Source organism: Amphiprion ocellaris, chromosome 3 (assembly GCF_022539595.1).
Source record: "Amphiprion ocellaris isolate individual 3 ecotype Okinawa chromosome 3, ASM2253959v1, whole genome shotgun sequence".
In the NCBI taxonomy this organism is placed as follows: Eukaryota; Metazoa; Chordata; class Actinopteri; family Pomacentridae; genus Amphiprion; species Amphiprion ocellaris.
In genome coordinates this window covers 9,704,181-9,724,969 of record NC_072768.1, presented here as the reverse complement: position 1 = coordinate 9,724,969, position 20,789 = coordinate 9,704,181, and the positions used below count along the sequence as shown (strand labels likewise).

The window sequence follows — 20,789 nt, the reverse complement described above, 5'->3', positions numbered from 1 at the left end:
ACATACAGGACTTTAAGGATTTACTGCCAATGTCTTGGTGTCTGATACCACAAGAAACCTGCAGAGGTCTTATTGATTCCATACCTTGATAAATCAGAGCTATTTTGGCAGCAGGTGTTCTTAATGTTGCAGCTGATCAGTGTATATGAGTAAGATTTTGTTGTTATTGATCTAGGTAGAGATTTTATGTTGCAAATTTATGTAGTTACTAACTATTGGAGAGTTTAAACTTGCAAAAAATATCTTGCAAGGAACACCGAATGACCTCAACTGGCAGTGCAATTGAAAAAATTCAACCTGTTTTTCATTTTAGTGAACTTGTTGAATATATATTCCCAATAGTTAAATTCTTGATGTGCGCAAAAAATAAAAGATGAGCTATAATTCTGAAAAGGTTAGTTTAAACGAATTCTGAAAACATGCTTTAGATATCTTTCCCTAGATTTCATTCACTCCACAATGGTTTGGGTTTAAACAATAAAATTAACCAAATGTGCAAAGCGCTTGAGCTCGCTAATTAAATGTATATAGTGGATTAGATATTGTCCCCTAAGATAGCGAAATAGGTGTATAAAATAATACACACCTTAAGACTATATTTAAATATAATAAAAATTACTTTCCATCTCCAGCAGTTGTTCATCTGAATTTAAGAGAATGCAAACCTTTTTCTCCTTCATTCAGCCCCATACTGTTTATAAATCTGCACATATTGTGAAGTGGGAAGTGATGAATCTAAATATTGATTTATACTTGCAGGTACAAGGAGGTGTGTCCCTATCCAGATGCCCAATTCCTGCAGGTGATACATTTAATGCCTGACCCAGAGACTCTGCTCACTGTGTTCACTTCAGGTTCTACATACAACATCCAGGTAGGATATGCAGTGCAGAAAATCAAGATCGGTACTTTATTTCCATTTCATTGCAGTTTTCAGAAATTTCCTTTGACTCACAAAAATGTAAAACCTTCAATCGATAGAACCTTTATGAGCAAAGAACAGAGAAAATAAAAAGGAACAAGTTTTCCTGTTGGGATTCTACACACACATCACCAGTAAGATTAATAGTACTGTTGCGTACAGGTGAATATTTAGTTAAATATTTATATTCAGTACACTCAAGCACCTGCAATCTTTGTGTATCTCAAAGCAAATATATTTCTGGAAATTGCCCTTTAGTCTTGTCATGTGGACGTGTCTATGTCATGGTGATCCCGCAGGACCAGACTATTCTCTTGATCTGGCTGAATACTGGTAATTGATCCTGATTGCATTATTAATCAGGTAAACAGATCTATGGATCAGCCACGGCTCTTTCCACTGTCTGTTGTCACTGAGCTTGAATGTGATCATGCTTATTAGTTTTCAGAATTCATTAGCCCACAATGACCTTCATACAAATGGACTATGAGAGACTGACACACATCCCGATTATACCTGCTCATGCTGTATTTGTCTGTGTGTGTGTGTGTGTGTGTGTGCTTCTGAGTGCATGTATCATATTACTACACCTCACCTGGGAGGGAGTTGACCCACTAAACCCTGCACACAGCTGCACACAGCTGCACACAGCTGAGCTCATGAGCACATTCTCTCTCCATCTTTAGCCTATACCCTACACGTGGCACTCTGAAAAGGTTTGCGTTATACTCATGCGACAAATTTTGCATTTACTCAATATTTTTGAATGAGCACAAAGAATTGCACAATATATTGCTCCTATTTGCGACATGAACGACTTTGCTCCACAATTAAATGCTGAATTCTTGATAAAAATGCAGAAGACAGCTTTGTTCTGTCTTGTTTCAAGTTAGTGAATCTACCCTGTAAAGTTCATCGCCAGAATTTTTCTTGTTTTAAATCTTGAAAGTTGAATATGAGACACAATTATCACTGAAGACCTACTTTTTGACTGAGCAATTGTACTTTTGAGATTTGCCGATTTTCGAGAGCAATATCACGCCTGCACAGTTTTATTCATTTCAGTAGCCCCCAAAGAGCCATCACATATAAGAAGCTCAAAGTGCACAATCCAGAGAGAAACTGATTCAACTCAGTTTTGAATTTTCTGCTCTTACTAAGTTTGTGGTACGTGGTATTGCTCCATCTATTTACCATTTCACTCTCTTGCTATAAATGCTTCCCCATTACTTATTTCAATTGTACAGTAAATGTGTAGAATTACTTAGAAAAATGAAAAATACTTGATGGCCAAACTAAAATCCAGCATGTATTGTACGAGGACAAGAGGAAGAAGAACGATACAAATGCAGACACAGCCAGGCATGCAAGAAAAGTTTAGGCAGTTTATTAAAGCCGAAAAACGAACAAACATAAAAACAGAAACGAAGGTGGTGTATAAATGATGAACTGACAAAGATCAATGGTAAGATGGTGGTTATAAATACACTGAGACTGATTGGGGATTTAGAACAGGGGAGGTGAGTGTCACAGTCTGGTGACAGAGAAATGGAAGAAAGTCTGAGGATATTTAATCTCTGATAGGAATTGTGCCACAACTAAACTGATTTTCTTTTGTCTCATTTTTTAAATGTAAGGTGTTTCTGATCACACTCCTTTATCAATGAAATGGAAAAAAGATTAGATTTTTTAAAGTAAAGGTTTTGAGTTAGCATTCATTCCTGAATTCCTGACAAGCTGAATAATCTAATTTAAACTTCCTCTTCACTTTATATGTCACTTCACACATCATTTGTTTTCATGTGCTTTCATTTAATCTACATAAATTGGTGAGAAAATCCAAGATGTTGCTCAGGTTCAGCTGACTGTGTTGTGATCTGTTTACATACTGTCAACATACAAGGTATGTTGTGTTGTTGTTGGTCACTGGGATCACTGGATCACCTGTACTGCAACAGTTTGTTCCAGATGAGATCACTGCCTGAGATTAGCTCCTGACTGGGATATGGTAACTGCTCTATTGACAGGGACATAAATTATTCATTACAAGCAATGCCTACCAACTATGTCTCTCTCTCTCTCCCTAGGTAGCAGCTATGTCCTCAGCTGGAACGGGAGCATTCAGCAAGTCTTTATACATAAAGACACATGAGTCCTGTGAGTATTCATGCACATAAATCTAAAATGACACCTAAAATAGCAGTGGTTTATATGCATATTTGTGTGAACTTGTTCAAAATATATATTTGTGTGCATTTTCTGCAGCCCCTGGCCTGGTGACCAATCTGACAGCGTACGCTCAGAACCACACCTCTGTCATGGTTACCTGGTTCTTGCCGCACCGCATCAACGGCCTCATCACAAAGTTTGCAGTCAAGGCAAAGCATGCTCGCACAGGGCAGACCGTCCGAATGCTGGAGGTCAACGCGGAGGACATCATGACTGGAGCGCTGCCTCACTGCAATGTACTGCATCATTGTGTCACCCTTTCTCTTTAGAACTGTTAAATGCTCTTGTTCTGTCAGGATTATAGATACTACCGAGGCACAAGGCTGGCCATTTGAACAACACAAGGATAAAAAGTGCATTTTATTCTTAAATGCTTTTCTTTCTGTTCACCTTCTGTATGATTTTGTGTGTGTAGGATGCAGCCGATATCCTCTCCCGTGCCACTGTAAGTCCCGTGGAGATAACGGCATCGTCTCCGCCCATCACCCTCTCCGCTGTGCCCCCTGCAGCCGCTTGGAGTGTGCCCATATCAGTGGGAGTCGATCAGCTACGACCTCACACTGCCTATCTGTTCGAGGTGTCTGCCTTCACCTCTGAGGGAGAAGGACAGATAGCCTCCACTATGGTCCGCATGCCAGAATCAGGTATGGGAACATTTTAAAAAGCATATCTGTTGTTCAATTTTCATATTTCAAGGCAGCATTTACAATACTGACATTAGCTTTTTATCTTTATTTTATATTTCCACTCATGTATTTAAATTCTTTTTGTGCATGAAGCTCCAGAAGATCCGCCACAAAACTTTGCAATATTGAATATGACGTCTAGATCGATCTCTGTCTCCTGGAACTCTCCTAACATCATCACAGGGAAGTTCACCTACGTGCTCTACCTATATGGACCTACAGGTTATTAAATATGGACTCAAAAACACACCCATACAGGGGAGCATAATCCACACTAAATATGCACATATTTCTTTATTTTTTTATCTTTCTTCCAGGTTTTTTGTACGAGAACAGCACAGGAGACATGCGTTTTGCTTTTACTGGTTTGACCCCCTACACAAGGTACACAATAGAAGTCCGAGCAAAGGCAGCTGGAGAGACGGGACCAGCAGCACATGAAGACATAACTACACCTGCTGAAGGTGAGGACACTCAACTAATGAGCCCATAAACCTAATTAGAGCAATAATTGAACAAGCTTAGCAGCACATGCTGGCATGAAAGAACACACAACTACAAAGAATAAAGCCAAAAGTCAAAAATAAGGCAAGAAAGTCCAAAATATTATGCATGTGATTTGTGTTCCTTTGTAAATCTCTGTCTAGTTCTGTTTGTGTGTTTGTGTGAGCAGCTCCCAGTGCAGTGCAGGACCTGGTGGCAATTGCTGAGGATTCGGTTTCAATTCGTGTGAGTTGGAGAAGCCCTGCACAGCCCAACGGTCCCATAACCCAGTACAGACTGCTGGTCCTGGTAGATGAAGGTCTGCTGCAGGACATCACCCTCATGGGAGAAATGGTAAGCCAGATGTTATTCCCTAAATAGCTCTGTATAGCCACAGCTGCTGACAAATCAGTATTAAAACCTGAGTCAGTTCTGTTGAACATGTTGGATTAAATTGGCCAATCAATCATACATAGACTCAATGGACATATTAAACATAAGTGCCTCTGTGGAAGATGGAAAAAATACACACCACCACAGCCTCAAAATCAACATTTGGTCCTGGAATACTCAACAATTTCCAATATCTTTTTATTTTTTCATGAGACTGTGCTGCACAGGTTCTCGATTCATTTATGACACACTCCCATGCAAACTGATACATTTCCACCTCTAGGATTTCAATCATTGGGATGATTATAAAAACATCTACATCTACAAACTGAAAGCCATATCTGCCGTCTGCTGATTCACGTAGTAATTGCTTCAATAGCTGATGAGTCAAATGAATGAAAGGCACTGCTTTACACTGCACTTAACCGAAAAAATCAAAGACCTTCAAATGAAAATCCTATAATCATTTTTTCCTCTTTTTCAGAACACAACTGGTTTATTTGAGGACGACACACTTCCTCCAGATGTTTCTAACAGTCTGTCGCGACGTAAGAGAGATGCTGAACTCAGTCTGGTCACATCTCTGACGACTTTCACGCCCACTGTTTCTGATCGCACACTGCACACTGATGCTTCCACCTTCACACACTCTGTACTCAGAAGCACTGATTACATCACTAACACCGATATTCAACCAACCATAGACCCCATGGGCACTGACAAACCCAGCCCCAGTTCCAACTCGCACTTGAATAGCGCAGACACTCAGTCTACTCACTCTATGGTCTTTGCCACTTCTGCATTTTCTCTTACCTCTGTGCCACCTGCTACACTTCCACCCTGGCTGACAAAGCAATCACAAGCTGGGGGTATGACTTCAGACTCCTCCCCCTTGGCCCTGACCCCGGGCCAGCTCCGCTTGTCTACACATGACGCTTCAATTACAGGACACTTTTCAACACGCAGCGCTGCAGTGTCTGGTACTACAGGTGGGAGAGCACCAACAGTAAACACTGCTTATCTTAACTCTGCTTTGCCATCACATGCATTCTTCTAAAAAAAAAAAAATTCTCCACCGTTCATGTGTCGATAAATCTGTGTGTGCATGAATGCTGCAGGTGTGACTGTGAGAGAGGAGGTGATGGACGTTTTGTCTGAGGAGTTGTCATACTTGGTGTCGGATTTGAATCCCTTCACTGAGTACACGTTCAGGGTCACTGCTTCCACCACTGTGGGAGAAGGTCCTGCTACAGATATCACTGAGAAGACCAGGGAGCAAGGTGCGTGGTCACAAAATACATTAAGGGATTTGAAAGATGCGAAATCAGTAAGAATTCCTGTGTCTTTACTGATGTCTTGTGCTGTGGGTGTTTTTTAGTGCCCAGCTCGGTGCTCGATGTGTCCTATCAAAACGTCAGCTCCACCTCCATACGAGTGAGCTGGGTCCCACCACTCAATCCCAATGGACGGATCACGCATTACACCGTTTATGGCCTCAAACTGCAGACTAATCAGGCAATGAAGTGGGTTTCTAACACTACCAGCATATTGATAGCAGGTAGAGTGTTCATTCTGTGTACACAAATATACAGACCAATGTGCATTTTTAAAGTCATTTTCTTTCCAGTAAATATAATGTAATAAATGTCAGTTTCTTTTTTTTATGATGTTTAGATTTGGACAAGTACACAGGCTATAAGCTGCGTGTAGCGGCATCTACAGCTGTGGGAGAGAGCTCTCTATCTGAGGACGATGACATTTTTGTTTTCACTTTAGAGGACGGTATGTGCTGAGCACTGAGTATATTCATGCATAAATTCAAAAACAGTTGTGTGACTTTCTCAGGTAAAAGCAACACAGATTAGGTGACTGACTCATTAAAAAAAAATTAAGCAAAACTTCTCATGTTACTGGATTTCTCTCACCTGGGTACCATCAGAAGTTCAGGTTAATTTATCACCCTCGCATGCATAACTTGTATGATTAGATTATTTGCTAGTTCATCAACTGCCTGAAAGGTCATTTATTTTTTTTCAGCTACCTGTCATAAATCATGTTAATTTCTCCTGTTCGTCACCCTCAGAGCCTGACTCCCCGCCTGTGAACCTCACTGTGGTAGACACCAGCCCCTCTACTGCCACGCTGCTCTGGTCTGTGCCAGAGAAAGCTAATGGGATGATCCAGCGTTACGAGGTCCTGTATGAGAACGAATCCTTCTCTGCATTGATGAACACATCATCTAACAGAGTCTCTCTGACCAATCTGAAACCGTTCTCCCATTACAACGTGTCTGTGAGAGCGTACACGCGTTACGGCCACGGCAACCAAACGTCAGACACCTTATACCTGCTGTCTGGAGAGGATGGTGCGTTGAAGGGTGCACACACCTTCACAAAAACACACTTATGAAAGACTTTAGGATCAATATCAACTGTATCAACCACATGTTCTGGTGTTTATTCCTTCTCTAGTGCCAGGCAGTCCTCCATATGGCCTCTCCTATGAGTCGATCAGTCCCAGTGAGGTGAACGTGACCTGGCAGCCTCCCCTGATGCCCAACGGGGTCATTATTGAATACAGTCTGGAGCTTTGGAACTCCAGCCACTACCTGAACCTCACCTCCCCGACCAACTACATCCACATCACGCATCTGAGGAAGTACGCACAGTACCGCGTCACGGTTCAAGCACACACTCGAGTCGGGCCGGGAAACTACAGCAGTGAGCCGCTCAACATCACCACACTTGAGGATGGTGAGAGGGACGGGCAAAGGGGGAAGGGAAAAGGGGGAGGGTTTGTTTTCAATTTCAGGACGCTGCACGATTACAGCACGACGAGTTCGAAGGGCATCTGATTAAATCTTTTCTTCCTCGGTTACGTGTCTCTGTTTCAGCTCACGATACTGATGTTACATCACAGGTGTCTTATCCCATGTGACGCACGTGTCTTCCGCCAGGACTGAGGAGTGCTGAATCATTACAACTAATGAGTTTTTCTTTTTAGGTCGATATTCTGCTCCTGTCTGGTGTCTTCCTGTGAGACTTCCCGGTTCCTGATTTACACAGTGCTGAATATTTTTCAATTAATTCCCCATTACTTACCAGTTTGATAGGTCGCTTTGTAGAATGTTACTGGAAAGTGTTTCTCCTGCATCTCAGCTCCAGGCACTGCTCCTCAGTTCCTTAAAACCAGGAGGTTGTCAGACTATGAGGTAGAGTTATCATGGCAACCACCACTTGAGGCCAATTCAGACATAGTCTTCTACATTGTCAGAGTTTGGTGAGTTTTGAAATCTGCTTCACTCTGTCTGTTTGACCGTAAGGAGTTTAAAAGGAATGCACAAACATAATGCAGCATGAACGGATGCTCTCTCTGTTAGGAATGAAACATTTGAGCGGGAGCAGAATGTGACAGGCACATCAGTGATTATTCATGTGGACTCAGAGAGTCGCTACAATGCCTCTGTCTCCAGCTGGACCAGACTGGGAGATGGAGGAGTGCTGATCTACATCACCTTTACCACCACTGCTGCAGGTACTGGATAAATACTATGCAATTTTTTACATCAACCTTATTGTCCTCATATACAAACTTATGTTTTGCTGTATACTAGTATGGTGTATTTTTTCACTTCCTGACTTTTTGACTGTAATCTCTTTGTCTATTCTGGCTTTTAGAACCCTCTGACCCGCCGCAGAATGTGACACTTGTAAATGTGACGGCCTCCTCTGTCACCTTGATGTGGTATCCACCCACTGAACCCAATGGCATCATTGTACACTTCACCATTTACTATTCTCACAACAACAGTGTAACCGAACAGGTGAGGCACATGTACCCATATAGTACAGACAGTTCACATATTAAGGCTGCTCAGATCAATAAATTGAAATCAAAAACAGGTCAGATGATTTTGTGTAATGGGAAATGAGCATAGTAACAGTGATCACCCAACTTTGAGTCAGAAGCTTTTCTGTTTTTGGTTCATTTTCATCAGTGTCGTTAACCTTGTCTTCAGCTGTTATGAGCTTAAAAAACTCACCGGTCACCACTTAAACAACAACAGATAGGCAAAGTCAGTGACTACAGTAGTAGTTGTCAACAGTTAGCCACTAAAAAAGCTGATCTTTCTCTCATGACAGAGATCCGATTGGATGGATCGGAAATCCATTTGTTGGGTAGAGACAAAACAGTTCTAAAAAATACCAGTTGTAGCTTTGTGTTTCCTCAGTCTGTAAATAGCTAAATAATGCTAACACATTCCCTGTATCAGCTTTATAAGGTAAAAACATGTCAGTTATGTTTACAGCTTTTCCACTTGCCCCCATAAAGAAGCCAAAAAATCAATACTGAATAAATGAAATGAGAAACATAACAAATGTAGACTCTGCCTCATAGCTCATGGTGGGCCAACACCTTACTTAGACACTTAATGTTGGCTTTATTTTTCATTTGTCACCCATTTATATATACAGCACATTATGCTCTGTCTGTATTAAAATGACCCAAACACTTTTTTTCCTCTCCACAGAGAGAGGTTCCCGTGTCAGATTTACCTGCTCGCTCATCCTCTGATTCACCCTTCATCTACACTCTGACTCGGCTCATTGGGGGCTACAATTACACCTTGTGGATGACCTCCAGCACCATACAGGGTGACGGAGGAGTCCAGTCCGAACAACTAACAGTGCTCTTACCGGTGGACGGTCAGTCAGACACACACACTCAAACACCAGCATACACGTACCAATACAAATGAGATAGAGAAAATATGCATACACGTAAAATGCCTAGTAGTAAACATACACAATGATTCAGAGTCCCACTGGAGGGCCAGTCGGCACACTTTTTTCAAAACTCTTCCACCTTAAAAAAAAATTGCATAAAAACTCTGCGATTGAAAATGGAACTTTCAGCCTGTTAGTGAAAGGAGATGACTGTCAGTCGGACAAACTGCTCGCCTGTGACGCTGTGCTTTGAAGACAGCCAGTTTGTGCTTGATGAAAATTGTGAGGGATTAAAAAACCAAAGGAAAGAGAGAAAGAGAGCACCGAGCCACTTACAGTTTGATGACAAAGAGGAAAAAAGCACAAAGAAAGTTCAGACTAGTTCGTGTGCCAATTACATTGTTGCCATGGAATCTGAAATGTGTATATATGCATATTATAATTAGCTTTGTTTTTTGTTATACTCAGTGAAAGAGTTGATAAAACTGATCTCTTAGTTTTTATGTGATTTTGGGAAAAATGGTGCAGACAGCCACCACAGACTTTGTCACATACAGTACATATTTTTTTTAATTTTTTGTTGACAGTTTTCGCCTGTAAAGTACTCTCTGTCCCTGAATGATTACTGCTTGTATTGACCCTGTATCTCTGCCTGTGCTCTAGCTGCTCCACTCTCAGCCAAGCTCCGGACCTCCAGGGCACCTTGTCTGTCCTGCACTGCCAAGCCCAGCAGGGGCTCACTCCCCTGGGCTCAGACCCCCACACACACCTGGCCCCCTCACACCTACTCATTTATCTTATGGATCTCTCAAGTTTTATCTCCCATTTCCCCTTCATCTCCCCCCTTTTTTTTTCCTACTCTGTGTACCATTTCCAGAGGAGCTGAGACGATGGACAGGATGAGTATTTCTCTTCGTCTTTCTCGCTTTCAATCCCAGATTCTCAGTGTGCAAATTTCTCTCCCAAGTGCCTCTGTATATGTCAGAATGGGCTCTTGATTTGATTGTCTCTGTGTCTGTTTACTGTACTGTTTTACTTAGCTGTGTTTCTGTGTTAGTAATGTAATGTCATGCTGTATTGTTCTACTTGATATGCTGTTTTTGCTGATATTGTTAACTACATCAATGCTGACAATAAGTATGAAAGATGGAATGATGGCGATGATGATGTTCATTTTCGCTGACGTGTCAGAGTGTGTGTGGTTGATTGATGTCTGAATTGGCTCACAGTGTGGTAAACTCACGATGAAAAACTCAGTTTCAGCTAGTCCTATCACTAGTGGTTAATATTAATAACACTTTTCTAATTTTCTCCTCCTTCAGTGCCAAGTGACCCGGTCAGAAACTTCTCAGCTCAGATCTTCAGCTCCACGACCATCATCGTGAGCTGGGACCCTCCCCTGGAGCCCAACGGTCGTCCCTTCTACCTGCTTACCTTGCAGGAGGCCGGAATCTTCCCAGACACATCCAGCCAAGGGCCTCCAGCTGTCAACAAGACTACCAAACACAAGACGGATGAAAACATCTTCCTGTTCCTCAGACTCAGGAAGTATTTCCCTTATGTGGTTACTGTCACCCCAGCAACTGCAGCTGGTGCTGCTTACAACCACACCCTGACAATGTACCTGAGGACAAAGGAAGACAGTGAGTTTATCTACGCAAACATTTTTTTCGTGAATTTTTATTTATTGAAATCATGACACGTGTGGGTGTGTTTCTCTTTAGTTCCAAGTTCTGCTCCATTGCTGGTGTCCACTAGGAACCTGTCGTCATCCTCCATCGATGTGGTCTGGCAACGCCCTCTGGAGGCCAACGGGGAGATAACAGAGTATACCCTCACCCTGTATGGGCCCGGGGGCTCCAACACAACACAGACCCCCAACACCTCGTTCATCCTCACTAACCTCCTTCCATACACAGCTTACAATCTCACCATAACGGCTGCAACACGTAAAGGCTCAGGGCCTTATCTGGTGATGCAGTTACACACTGATGAAGGCGGTTAGTTTTGGAGCAGGATTAAAATTTCTCCAACACTGTGATACCTTCTGAATGTCTCAGTATATCGTCTTCTCTATCTGCTAAACTTTGTGTTTCAGGGCCCATGTCCCCTCCCCGTAACCTGACTATATACAACCACACGGCCGTCTCTGTGTGGCTGAGCTGGGAGCCTCCTCTGGAGCCCAATGGAGTGGTGATAAAGTATGGATTCCGGATCCGAGACCTCATCACACACACCGTCACACACCGGGTACCGTTAATTTCACACACTGAAAGCTGTTCCACAATAACAATAAGACACACACCTACACACAGTCCACAGACCCACTCAGTACAAGTACACAAGGGCGGCAGCTAATTTCACACTCCAGATGCCACTCAGCAGTAACGTTATGCGTACACACATGCACATATGTGGGCTGAAACACAGATATTATCCACTCCAGTAATCAAGATTGGATGATTTAATCTCACGTGCATTTTTTATGTGTGTGTGTGGGAACAACTGTAGAATTCCTCTGGTTCATCGACCACGGAGTATCTCTCAGGCTTCAGGCCTCATAGCTCCTATGAGATCAGTGTGTACAGTTACACCAGAGTGGGCCACGGGAATCAGTTCAGCAGTCCTGTGACCTTCACAACAAATGAGTCAGGTAAAGTACACGTTACGCCCAGGGGATATACAGTAACTCGCATTTGTATGCTCAAAACAAAACAATTGCAGGTTTGCAAACATGTAAACAGCAATTAATTCACATGCATAAAACAATCAGAAAGTACTCAGTATGACAGAGGTAGAACTTAAAGGTAAACAGTATAATAGAAAAAGACAAAATTGTCTGTGTCAGCGACCAACACGTTGCTAACCAGCAAGGTTTGCTGCTACATTGCTTTTGTTTACAAGAAACATGAAATACATTTTCAGAAAGTTAAACAAGCAAAGAACATTTTATATTCAAATCTAGTTAATGTAGGCACTGGAGATGGTGCAAGCTACTGATTCTTTTTTACTATTACACCTGTATGTCATTTGCAAAAATGGCTCAGCAGTGTCAAGAAGCAGTTCACAACAAGCAGATAGCAGACTTTCTAGCTAGGCCTCCAAAAATACATAAAAGGTGGTAATGAATGTTAGTTATGATTGTAATAAGTTCAAGGTAAACTGTTAATTGTTTTGTGTTTGCGTAATATGCACAGCAGGATCGTTAATGTTGTAAGAAATAGGTAAAGTTTGTCAACATACAGATATTTGCAAACAGTAGTTTCCTGTAACTCGGTGTCCTGTGCAAAGACCATATGTCTGTAGCAGTCCTTGCTCAGTGCAATGAAACAACCAATGGCAAATCTTAAAATTACATTTGGTTCCTAATAAAAAATTCTGTCTAAAGCTAAGGCTAGACTAACAACCTCACTGTGTCACATCTCTCACACTCTGTTTGCAGTGTCTGATGCTGTGGGGAACCTGTCTTGCTCAGGAGTGAGCTGGGATTCAATTCAGCTGTCTTGGGAGCTTCCAGCCAACCCTAATGGGCAGATCCTGTTTTATGAGATTCTAGTGGAGGTAGAATCACAGTCCTACATCCGCCAGGCTCACACAGCAGAGTACACAGTGACTGGGCTCTTACCAGACCAGGAGTATGCGCTCACTGTAGCTGCAGTCAACTCTGCAGGACCAGGAGACAGAGTAAACTGTTCTGCTTCCACCCTTTCTGAATCAGGTATTCAGTCCTATTGTACTGCGTTAAGAATTTTGCACATTCAGGCACAGCTGAAGCTACTCACTGTGACTTCAGTGAATTGCTAATTTAAAATATACTGAATAATTGATTGAGTCCTCGTTCTGTCCGAACAGTCCCGGCTGCCCCTCGCTCCCTCACCATCTCTCTGGTCACACCTAGCAATGTGACACTGCAGTGGGCTCCACCGCTCTCCATTCCAGGCCTGCTGAAAGAGTATCAGATCGTTGCACAGCTGCTTTCAGCTGTTTGTGAATCAAACATACCACTTACTGTTCAGCTGACCCAAGAGGACGATATAGCCTCAGACTGCGTGGACTCTGATGTCATGTTGCCAGTAATTGCTTCAGATGCCTCTGAAGAGAACAGCGTCACGCTCCAATCGCTGGCTAAATACAGATACTACCGCTTCAGAGTAGCTGCTGTGACCAACGCTGGAGTTGGAGAATATACGCCGTGGAATTATGCACGCACCCTGGCTGGAAGTAGGGGCATCACAGCGATGATATGACCTTTTTTGTGTTGCCAGAGAAGAGTTGGCAGTTAGTCAGGGCCTTTACACAGCTTGTCTGGTGTTTCATTAGCAGCTTGAGCAAACACATACACAGTCACTGGCTTCAGTTTAGCATAGTTGTGTTATGACATGTTCTTATGTCTTTATAGGTTATAGAATCAAAACAATTGCTTTCTCACAAGTAATAATCCTGCAGTTACATCCTCATAGCACTCCTATGCTTTTTCCACTCCCACGTTTTGTCTTTTCAAACCCTGCTGTTGTTTTTTTTATCATCAGGTGTAGGAGAGTGTTATTGCAATTACATTTGACAACAGAATGATTAAGAATATACATATACAGCCATCAAATTACATTATATATGTGTGTATTTAATAGTAGATCAGCAGTAGATCATGCCTCACTGGTCAGAGGTCCCTCACTGCACTGATGTAACAGACACATACTTCACCTCGGGCCGAAACGAGACAAAGAGGGTCATTTAAGACACCGCATGACATCATCTAACAACAAGCATTCAGAAAGAGGGTGGATCTAGTGGTCTGTGCTAATAACATAGAATCATCAAGTAACACCAGGGTGATAACACAGCAAGAGGCACCTTATTATTACATGTGAAGGTGCCATGATTTAGCAATTACAGCCTCAAAATTCTTCATGCACAAGTGCCTGCTGTCATGTCCTGTATTACTATAATCATCATAATCATTATAATCACATGCACAGTAATAATTAAATAACAGGCCTCCCCTGGTAGTAGTAATGCAAAGTCTTTAATGTGTGAATTCAGTGTCGGGGGGAATATGAGAAATGAAACCTTATTTTGTTAGATTTTGTTGAAGTCTTATTTGATTAATGAATCAGCCAGATGTAGATAAGTAGATAAGTCCTTTATTTCTCCCCACGCCAGGGGAAATTTACATTGTTACAGCAGCTTATATAGCAATAGATGTAGTGATATGAATAAAATAATAATAGAACAGTAGTAATAGTATTTACAATATATACAGGGGTGAGAGATGAGGATGAAATGGTACAGTAGTGACACACTGTAGAACAATGTAGTATAAAGTGGCTTTAAAAAAAAAATTTTAACCACTGTGTTCCAGTGAATAGCACATCTTTTCCTTTAGCCTGATTTGTCTCATCTCCTCCCCTCAGACCCTGATGCTCCTCCCCGCGGCTTAAAAGTGACCCCCACCTCCAACAGCCTTCGCATTGTGTGGGACGCTCCAGCTGTTCTCTCTGGACCAACTTCATATCTTGTGCAGGTCACCTCACTGGGTTACATTTGTCACACATATTAACATGACGCTCTCAGAAGAAAACAACATGTTAGTTAGGGTTGTAAAACAGCAGTAGCAGCTTAAGGACAGATTATCATGTGATGTATTAAATGGATCCAATATGAAATGAATGTGTCCATGAACTCTGCTGTTATTTCAGGTTGATGGCCCTGCTATGAACATCTCAAAAGTGCGGGCTCCTGGAGAGTTGAGGACTGTCGTTGTGACTAACCTGATGGCTTTCACTCGTTACGTTGTGACTGTCACTGCCTTCACGGGTCCATTGGAGCACGCTGCTAGAGATGGGAAAGCCATCGGGCCGATTGACTTCCAAACCCTGGAGGAAGGTAAGTTTTATCTCGTGGTACATCAGCTGCTCGCGCTTGTAAATACAACATAACTCTAACTGCTGCGTTATCGTCATTCTGTCCCTAGAACCCAAAGACCCTCCCAAGAATGTGACCGTCTCAGTTGTCCCAGAGGAAGTAAACCGTGTTAAGGTGACCTTCAACCCCCCTGAGGCGCCCAATGGTAACATCACTGCCTACTTTGTGTACGTGTATGAGAAAGATCGGATGGTCAAGAACGTCAGCATCAGTATCACCCCAGGAGAGAATAACACAGTGGCGGCGGTCATAGAAGGTCTAAAGGGAGGACACAACTACAGCATACAGGTGAAGAACACACACATGATGCAAACACTTCTTGATAACACACCTAGAGTCATCATCCTTTTCAGTGCTCTGAACTCTAAGAATGTGTTGTTCTCTCTGTGCTCTGTCTTCTGTCTGCTGTGTTCCCTGATTTTTTTGTATTTCTCTGTAGATTTCAGCAAGGAACGGAGCCGGCACAAGCCCACCAAGCCCACGTGTCCACATAACTACAGGGATCAAAGGTACAAGTCCTTCTTTCTTGTCTGGGCTCTGCATTGCTCAAGAGTGTTTCTCTCTTTCTTGTTGCAGCGGCGTAGGATGATGGGAGACACAGAATTGCCACTGCACAGTTTTTTTCTCAGTATGGAGGCCTGTTCTGACACAGCAAATGTAACTGAGCGCTGTTATTATAGGGGAGTTGAGAATGCAGAGGGCCAATTTTACTATTATTCAGAGCATCGGCCTGTTTGTTGTGTTTTATATGTAAATGTAACAGCATCTTCACACACACTGTGCTCACCTGACAACCTCTGTGTGTGTTCCTGTGTGTGTGTGTTTGTCTCCTCCTGTGTGTGACACGCGGGTGTGTTCCAGCCCCAACCAAGCCAACCCAAACACCCCAGGCAGAGATGGGCCGTGGAGGGGTTGCCATGGTAACCCACAGGAGTATCACCATCCGCATGCCTGCCTGTTTCTATAGTGACGACAATGGACCAATCAAAAAAATTCAGGTCATCGTGGCCGAGTCATCGGGTATGACTCTTAAAAAACATTGACAGCCATCACTTTTAGTTGAATACACTTGGGTCGTGGTCTTTTTTGTGTTATAAGCCTCGAGTGGAATCATGTTTTACAGTACGTCACTTTGTCCTAAGCCCACAAAAAACAAAATGTAAGCAAAAGCCGGAGGGCTTAACGTCAGCAGAAATGTGACTCAGTCCCTCTGCAATTCCTTTCCTCTCTAACTTCCTTCCTGTCACAGTGAAGGATATGGAGGACCTAACCAACTGGAAGACTGCATTCTTTGGTCGGCCTGCCCCTTACCTGACTGATGCGGGATTCCCCAATCCGCTATGCCCTTCAGGGAACAGGGCTGGAGAGAGCCGGTCAATAATGAGGAGCAACCAAATTACAGAATATAAAAGAAAAGAAGAGACCTATGTGATTGGAGAAAATGATGACTGCATGCAGGAGAACAACACTGATTACTTCTGCAATGGACCTCTGAAGCCTAACGTTGTCTATGTGTGAGTGCACCACACACTCAACCACACAATAACTTAAAAACTGTTATATATGTACGTTTTGCAAAAATGTAACACTAAATCTGGACTGTCCTTCCTTTTTTTGTATCAACAGGTTTAGGTTCAGAGCCACTAACATTAATGGCCAACATACAGACTCTGAATACTCGGATCTCGTCAAAACTTCAGGTAATGTTACAAGGGGTGACTCTGCATAACTCCACACCGAAAAAGTGGAAAACGCAATCTTTATGTATAACCTTCTCTGTTGTTTTTATTTAATGTTCAACCTATCTCTTCCTCTCTGTGTAGTGGATGGGATGTTGACCAGAGATGAGCAGATCATTATGGGTGTATTGCTGTCCTTCTTCTTGGCTGTGTTGATCATCCTCATCATCTATTGCTCAGTCAGGTAAGACTGTAACAGGCATTCATTTATTTGCCAACATTTTTATGTTATTGTCAAATTTAGCAGAGCATGGCGTATACAAATTCCTGTGTGAATATGACTGTTGGCTGTGGATATTTTCCTACATTTTCATCCTATGTTTGCTGCTCTAATTTAACAGTTAGTTTTTTTGACATGTCAGGCTCCATCGGCATAAGAAGGAGGGTGGGACTTACTCACCCAGAGAGGCGGAGATCATAGAGACTAAGTGTAAGCTGGATCAGCTGATCGCTGTAGCAGATCTGGAGCTGAAACAAGAAAAACTCAACCGGTAAGTCTGTGTTCATTTTAATCTAAAAGCGTCACTTTGCCAAATTTAACGCACACACTTTTGGCAGCTAAAGCAGGGTGCACACTACATGACTTCAGGCTTGATTTAGCTGCTCCAAATAAAATTTTAAATCCGAGTCAACGAGACAAAAATCTCTTTGCTGCAGCGTACTTGATGTGCGCTCCTGTCAGCACAAAATCTTCCAGTGTTGTAGAGTTTGTGCAAAAAATAGAAGCAGCAGCACTAAGACACAACACAGCACCATTGTGACTTTATAATTTATCTTCAGTTCTCTGCAGAACAGACAAGTCATCCTGTCTGCGTTTCTCCAACCAGCCTCTCCTACAAATTTAGCATCTAGTTTCTCTTCTTTTTTTCCTTCTTCTTCTTTGGCACAAACAAGTGCACAGACAGTAAGTGCTGCAAGCTGTTCTATCTTCACAGCCTACAATTTTGCATCAGGTGAGAAACAAAGTAGAGAGTTTAGTTTTACTTATGGTGTATCAAGGTCACTGTTGGTTCAGACAAGGGGAAAAATGGCAGGAAAGAGGAGCTTTTAGTGTGAGCGGTATGGGTTTTTAAAAAAAGATAACTTTCAATGCAGACAGATGAGTTTAAATGTGGTTTATCAACAGGTTCTTGTGCCCATAGATAGGGAAGGTTGTCCACTAATCAGAGATTTCAGGCACTGAAACCCAAATTGCTCCGGAGGGTCTGAACAACAGCTTCCACAGCAGCACTTCAGGAGGAACTGAACGAATAGGAACATTAAAAACGTGAAACTCACATGAGAAATGACAAAAAAAAAAGTTCTGCCTCATATTTCTTCTATGTAAAAGTACACTAACTACTAGACTCATCGGTCTAATTAACCATTCAGAATAACCTTCTTTCATATGTAGGGACTGTTTAGTTATTTACAACAAAAGATGCAGTTCCTGAGGATAGTTTGCTCTCTGCTGTTTAAATCTGTCAAACACAAGAGCAACGATATGAACCAAAATGTGCATGTCTCCTGAGCTCAAACTGCAGTCATTGGGGCAGCATATGTTGTCTTCTCTACTTTGTTGTGACCAGAATCACTTCCTAACGTCCACAATGAGATGAGATCTGTATAAATACAAACTTTCTCACACTTTATGCAAAAAAACACACGTTTTCTTGTCACTGAAAAACTTTCCTTGCATGCAGACACTCGCATTTACTCGCTTGGGCTTTGTTTTTCTCTCACTGGGCACTTTTCTCCCACCAGGTATTCTTCCTTCTTCTTTAAACGGAAAGAGATTTATGTCATCCAGTAAGTGTGGTTTTTAGCATGTGTGTGGCACATTTTGCTGTGTTTGTATGTTGTACTCCACTCATCACTACTGTTTGCGTATGTTTCCGATTAAGGCTACAGTTAAATCATCCATCTGTGCTGTTTATTAAACTATTAGTGGAGGCCGATGGTTGAATGAATCAGTGAGATCAACATTTTACCTACAACCAGCTCCTTTTCCTCCATCACTGGCAGGGATTGCAGAACTTTCCTGATGCTCCTCTGTTTAAGACCATTTTAATTTGTTTACCCACTCACTGTCTTGAAATTGCTTGGAAGGCTTAGAGGGCACAAATGGTAAGCTTTATCAATAGCTCGAGATCTGCATAGCTACAAGTCGCAGTGCTGCAAAGAAACGTCTTTCACAGCGGAATAGACACATGTTATCGATGCACGTGATGTTCACATATTCCTTTAGAATGAAACATCAAAGTCTTTGTGTTTAATCAAAGTGGATTCGATTACAAAGTGATTAAACCTTCTTTGCTTAAACACACTTCGCCATGCATTTTCAGCAGTGAGGATCAGTTAAGCAGTCATGGACAGAAATAACACAATGTGAGCTGTGATTATTGAGTTAATTTGTTTATTTTGGGTTGATTTCTGCTGTCTATTTTCGTCCAGGCTGCTCAGCTACAGGAAATCGCTCAAGTAAGTCACCCTGTATAAATAATGCGAATGTGCACGCAGAAGCTGAAGCATAAATCAGCGTGTTCTGTACTGCTCAGTACTGCCTGTAACCTAGAATAAGTATGCACAAAAAAATAGCATATTGTTGTGGCGTTATTGCACATCTCTCTGTTTGTCACATTCAGTGTATTTCTCTCCTGCCTTGGCTGACAGGCCTGTCAACAAGAAGTCTTTCCTGCAGCACATAGAGGATCTGTGTGCCAATGACAATGCCAAGTTTCAGGAGGAGTTTGCTGTAAGTGTTTGCCTACAACCTGGACCTTATCAACCCATACAGCGTAAATATATGAATAGAAATGAAACATTAGGAAATTGTCTTCAATTTACAAAAATACTGGAGTGTGAAGGATTGGCTGCTGCTGGTAGACAAAATCAATGCCAGCTTTATTCTTGTTGCTGCAGAAGTGGGAGGCATAAAATACTATCGGATGTTTGGAGATAAAATAATACAAGATGCTGCAAATATTAACATAAACCAGGACCACTGATGCGGTATATAGTCATTACAAAACTTTGTGTCACTATACTGCAACCATGTTAGAACCAAACACTCTTTAGAGACCTCACAAGACCTCTGATGTTTAATATTTTCAAAGTCAAAACAATAGAGATTAATACCTTTTAGTTTTAAGCTTACCAGTAGAAGACACGTCAAAAGGCTACTTTTTTTTTTTTGCTTTTTCTTTCACTCCAGGTTCATAATTTTTCCTTTAGCAATTATTAATAGCGTCCTTGACCTTTAGCTTTATGCATGCGTTTTAGTGAATACTGATGTGTTCAAATTTATGCCTCCAGGAGCTCCCAAAACTGCTGCAGGACCTGGCCACCACAGACGCTGACCTACCCTGGAACAAATCCAAGAATCGCTTCCCCAACATCAAACCCTGTATGTGGTCAGACTGAAAATTAGCTTTTCAGGCCTGCAATACTTACAGTATGCCCAAACTGGTTCTGTGTTGCAGCTCTGTTATAAACTGTAAATGGATTTCACCATAACACGGTTTGATCGCAGCTGCTTTTCCTACGTTTAAACTGCATTCTTCTCACTGTTCTGTGTCTAGACAACAACAACAGAGTGAAACTGCTGTCAGAACCAGGCACTGCGGGCTCAGACTACATCAATGCCAGCTTTGTCTCAGTGAGTACCAGCTTCTAAACGAGAATCGTGATTCTGTCTGGTAGATTTTTA

The 20,789-nt window shown here is 42.1% G+C and overlaps 1 protein-coding gene across 2 annotated transcripts in view; it reads left to right on the top strand.

The window, feature by feature from the left end:
* Window positions 1-20,789, top strand: part of ptprq (protein tyrosine phosphatase receptor type Q) — a 47,742-nt gene that overhangs the window by 19,541 nt on the left and 7,412 nt on the right. Inside the window, exons 21-57 of one of the 2 annotated variants that reach the window (XM_023275382.3) lie at window positions 760-874; window positions 3,010-3,079; window positions 3,188-3,387; window positions 3,567-3,795; window positions 3,931-4,059; window positions 4,155-4,301; window positions 4,511-4,674; window positions 5,198-5,702; window positions 5,832-5,993; window positions 6,092-6,271; window positions 6,388-6,495; window positions 6,797-7,078; window positions 7,185-7,466; window positions 7,872-7,992; window positions 8,093-8,247; window positions 8,391-8,536; window positions 9,245-9,419; window positions 10,763-11,083; window positions 11,165-11,440; window positions 11,539-11,690; window positions 11,952-12,093; window positions 12,883-13,158; window positions 13,293-13,661; window positions 14,852-14,961; window positions 15,137-15,323; window positions 15,412-15,650; window positions 15,802-15,871; window positions 16,224-16,382; window positions 16,612-16,876; window positions 16,989-17,062; window positions 17,186-17,285; window positions 17,464-17,592; window positions 18,845-18,889; window positions 19,535-19,561; window positions 19,754-19,835; window positions 20,396-20,486; window positions 20,662-20,738. In XM_023275382.3, the coding sequence (XP_023131150.3) occupies window positions 760-874; window positions 3,010-3,079; window positions 3,188-3,387; window positions 3,567-3,795; window positions 3,931-4,059; window positions 4,155-4,301; window positions 4,511-4,674; window positions 5,198-5,702; window positions 5,832-5,993; window positions 6,092-6,271; window positions 6,388-6,495; window positions 6,797-7,078; window positions 7,185-7,466; window positions 7,872-7,992; window positions 8,093-8,247; window positions 8,391-8,536; window positions 9,245-9,419; window positions 10,763-11,083; window positions 11,165-11,440; window positions 11,539-11,690; window positions 11,952-12,093; window positions 12,883-13,158; window positions 13,293-13,661; window positions 14,852-14,961; window positions 15,137-15,323; window positions 15,412-15,650; window positions 15,802-15,871; window positions 16,224-16,382; window positions 16,612-16,876; window positions 16,989-17,062; window positions 17,186-17,285; window positions 17,464-17,592; window positions 18,845-18,889; window positions 19,535-19,561; window positions 19,754-19,835; window positions 20,396-20,486; window positions 20,662-20,738 (6,361 nt within the window). The remainder of the gene's footprint in view (window positions 1-759; window positions 875-3,009; window positions 3,080-3,187; window positions 3,388-3,566; window positions 3,796-3,930; window positions 4,060-4,154; window positions 4,302-4,510; window positions 4,675-5,197; window positions 5,703-5,831; window positions 5,994-6,091; window positions 6,272-6,387; window positions 6,496-6,796; window positions 7,079-7,184; window positions 7,467-7,871; window positions 7,993-8,092; window positions 8,248-8,390; window positions 8,537-9,244; window positions 9,420-10,762; window positions 11,084-11,164; window positions 11,441-11,538; window positions 11,691-11,951; window positions 12,094-12,882; window positions 13,159-13,292; window positions 13,662-14,851; window positions 14,962-15,136; window positions 15,324-15,411; window positions 15,651-15,801; window positions 15,872-16,223; window positions 16,383-16,611; window positions 16,877-16,988; window positions 17,063-17,185; window positions 17,286-17,463; window positions 17,593-18,844; window positions 18,890-19,534; window positions 19,562-19,753; window positions 19,836-20,395; window positions 20,487-20,661; window positions 20,739-20,789) is intronic. The other variant, XM_055008424.1, reaches the window with a different exon arrangement.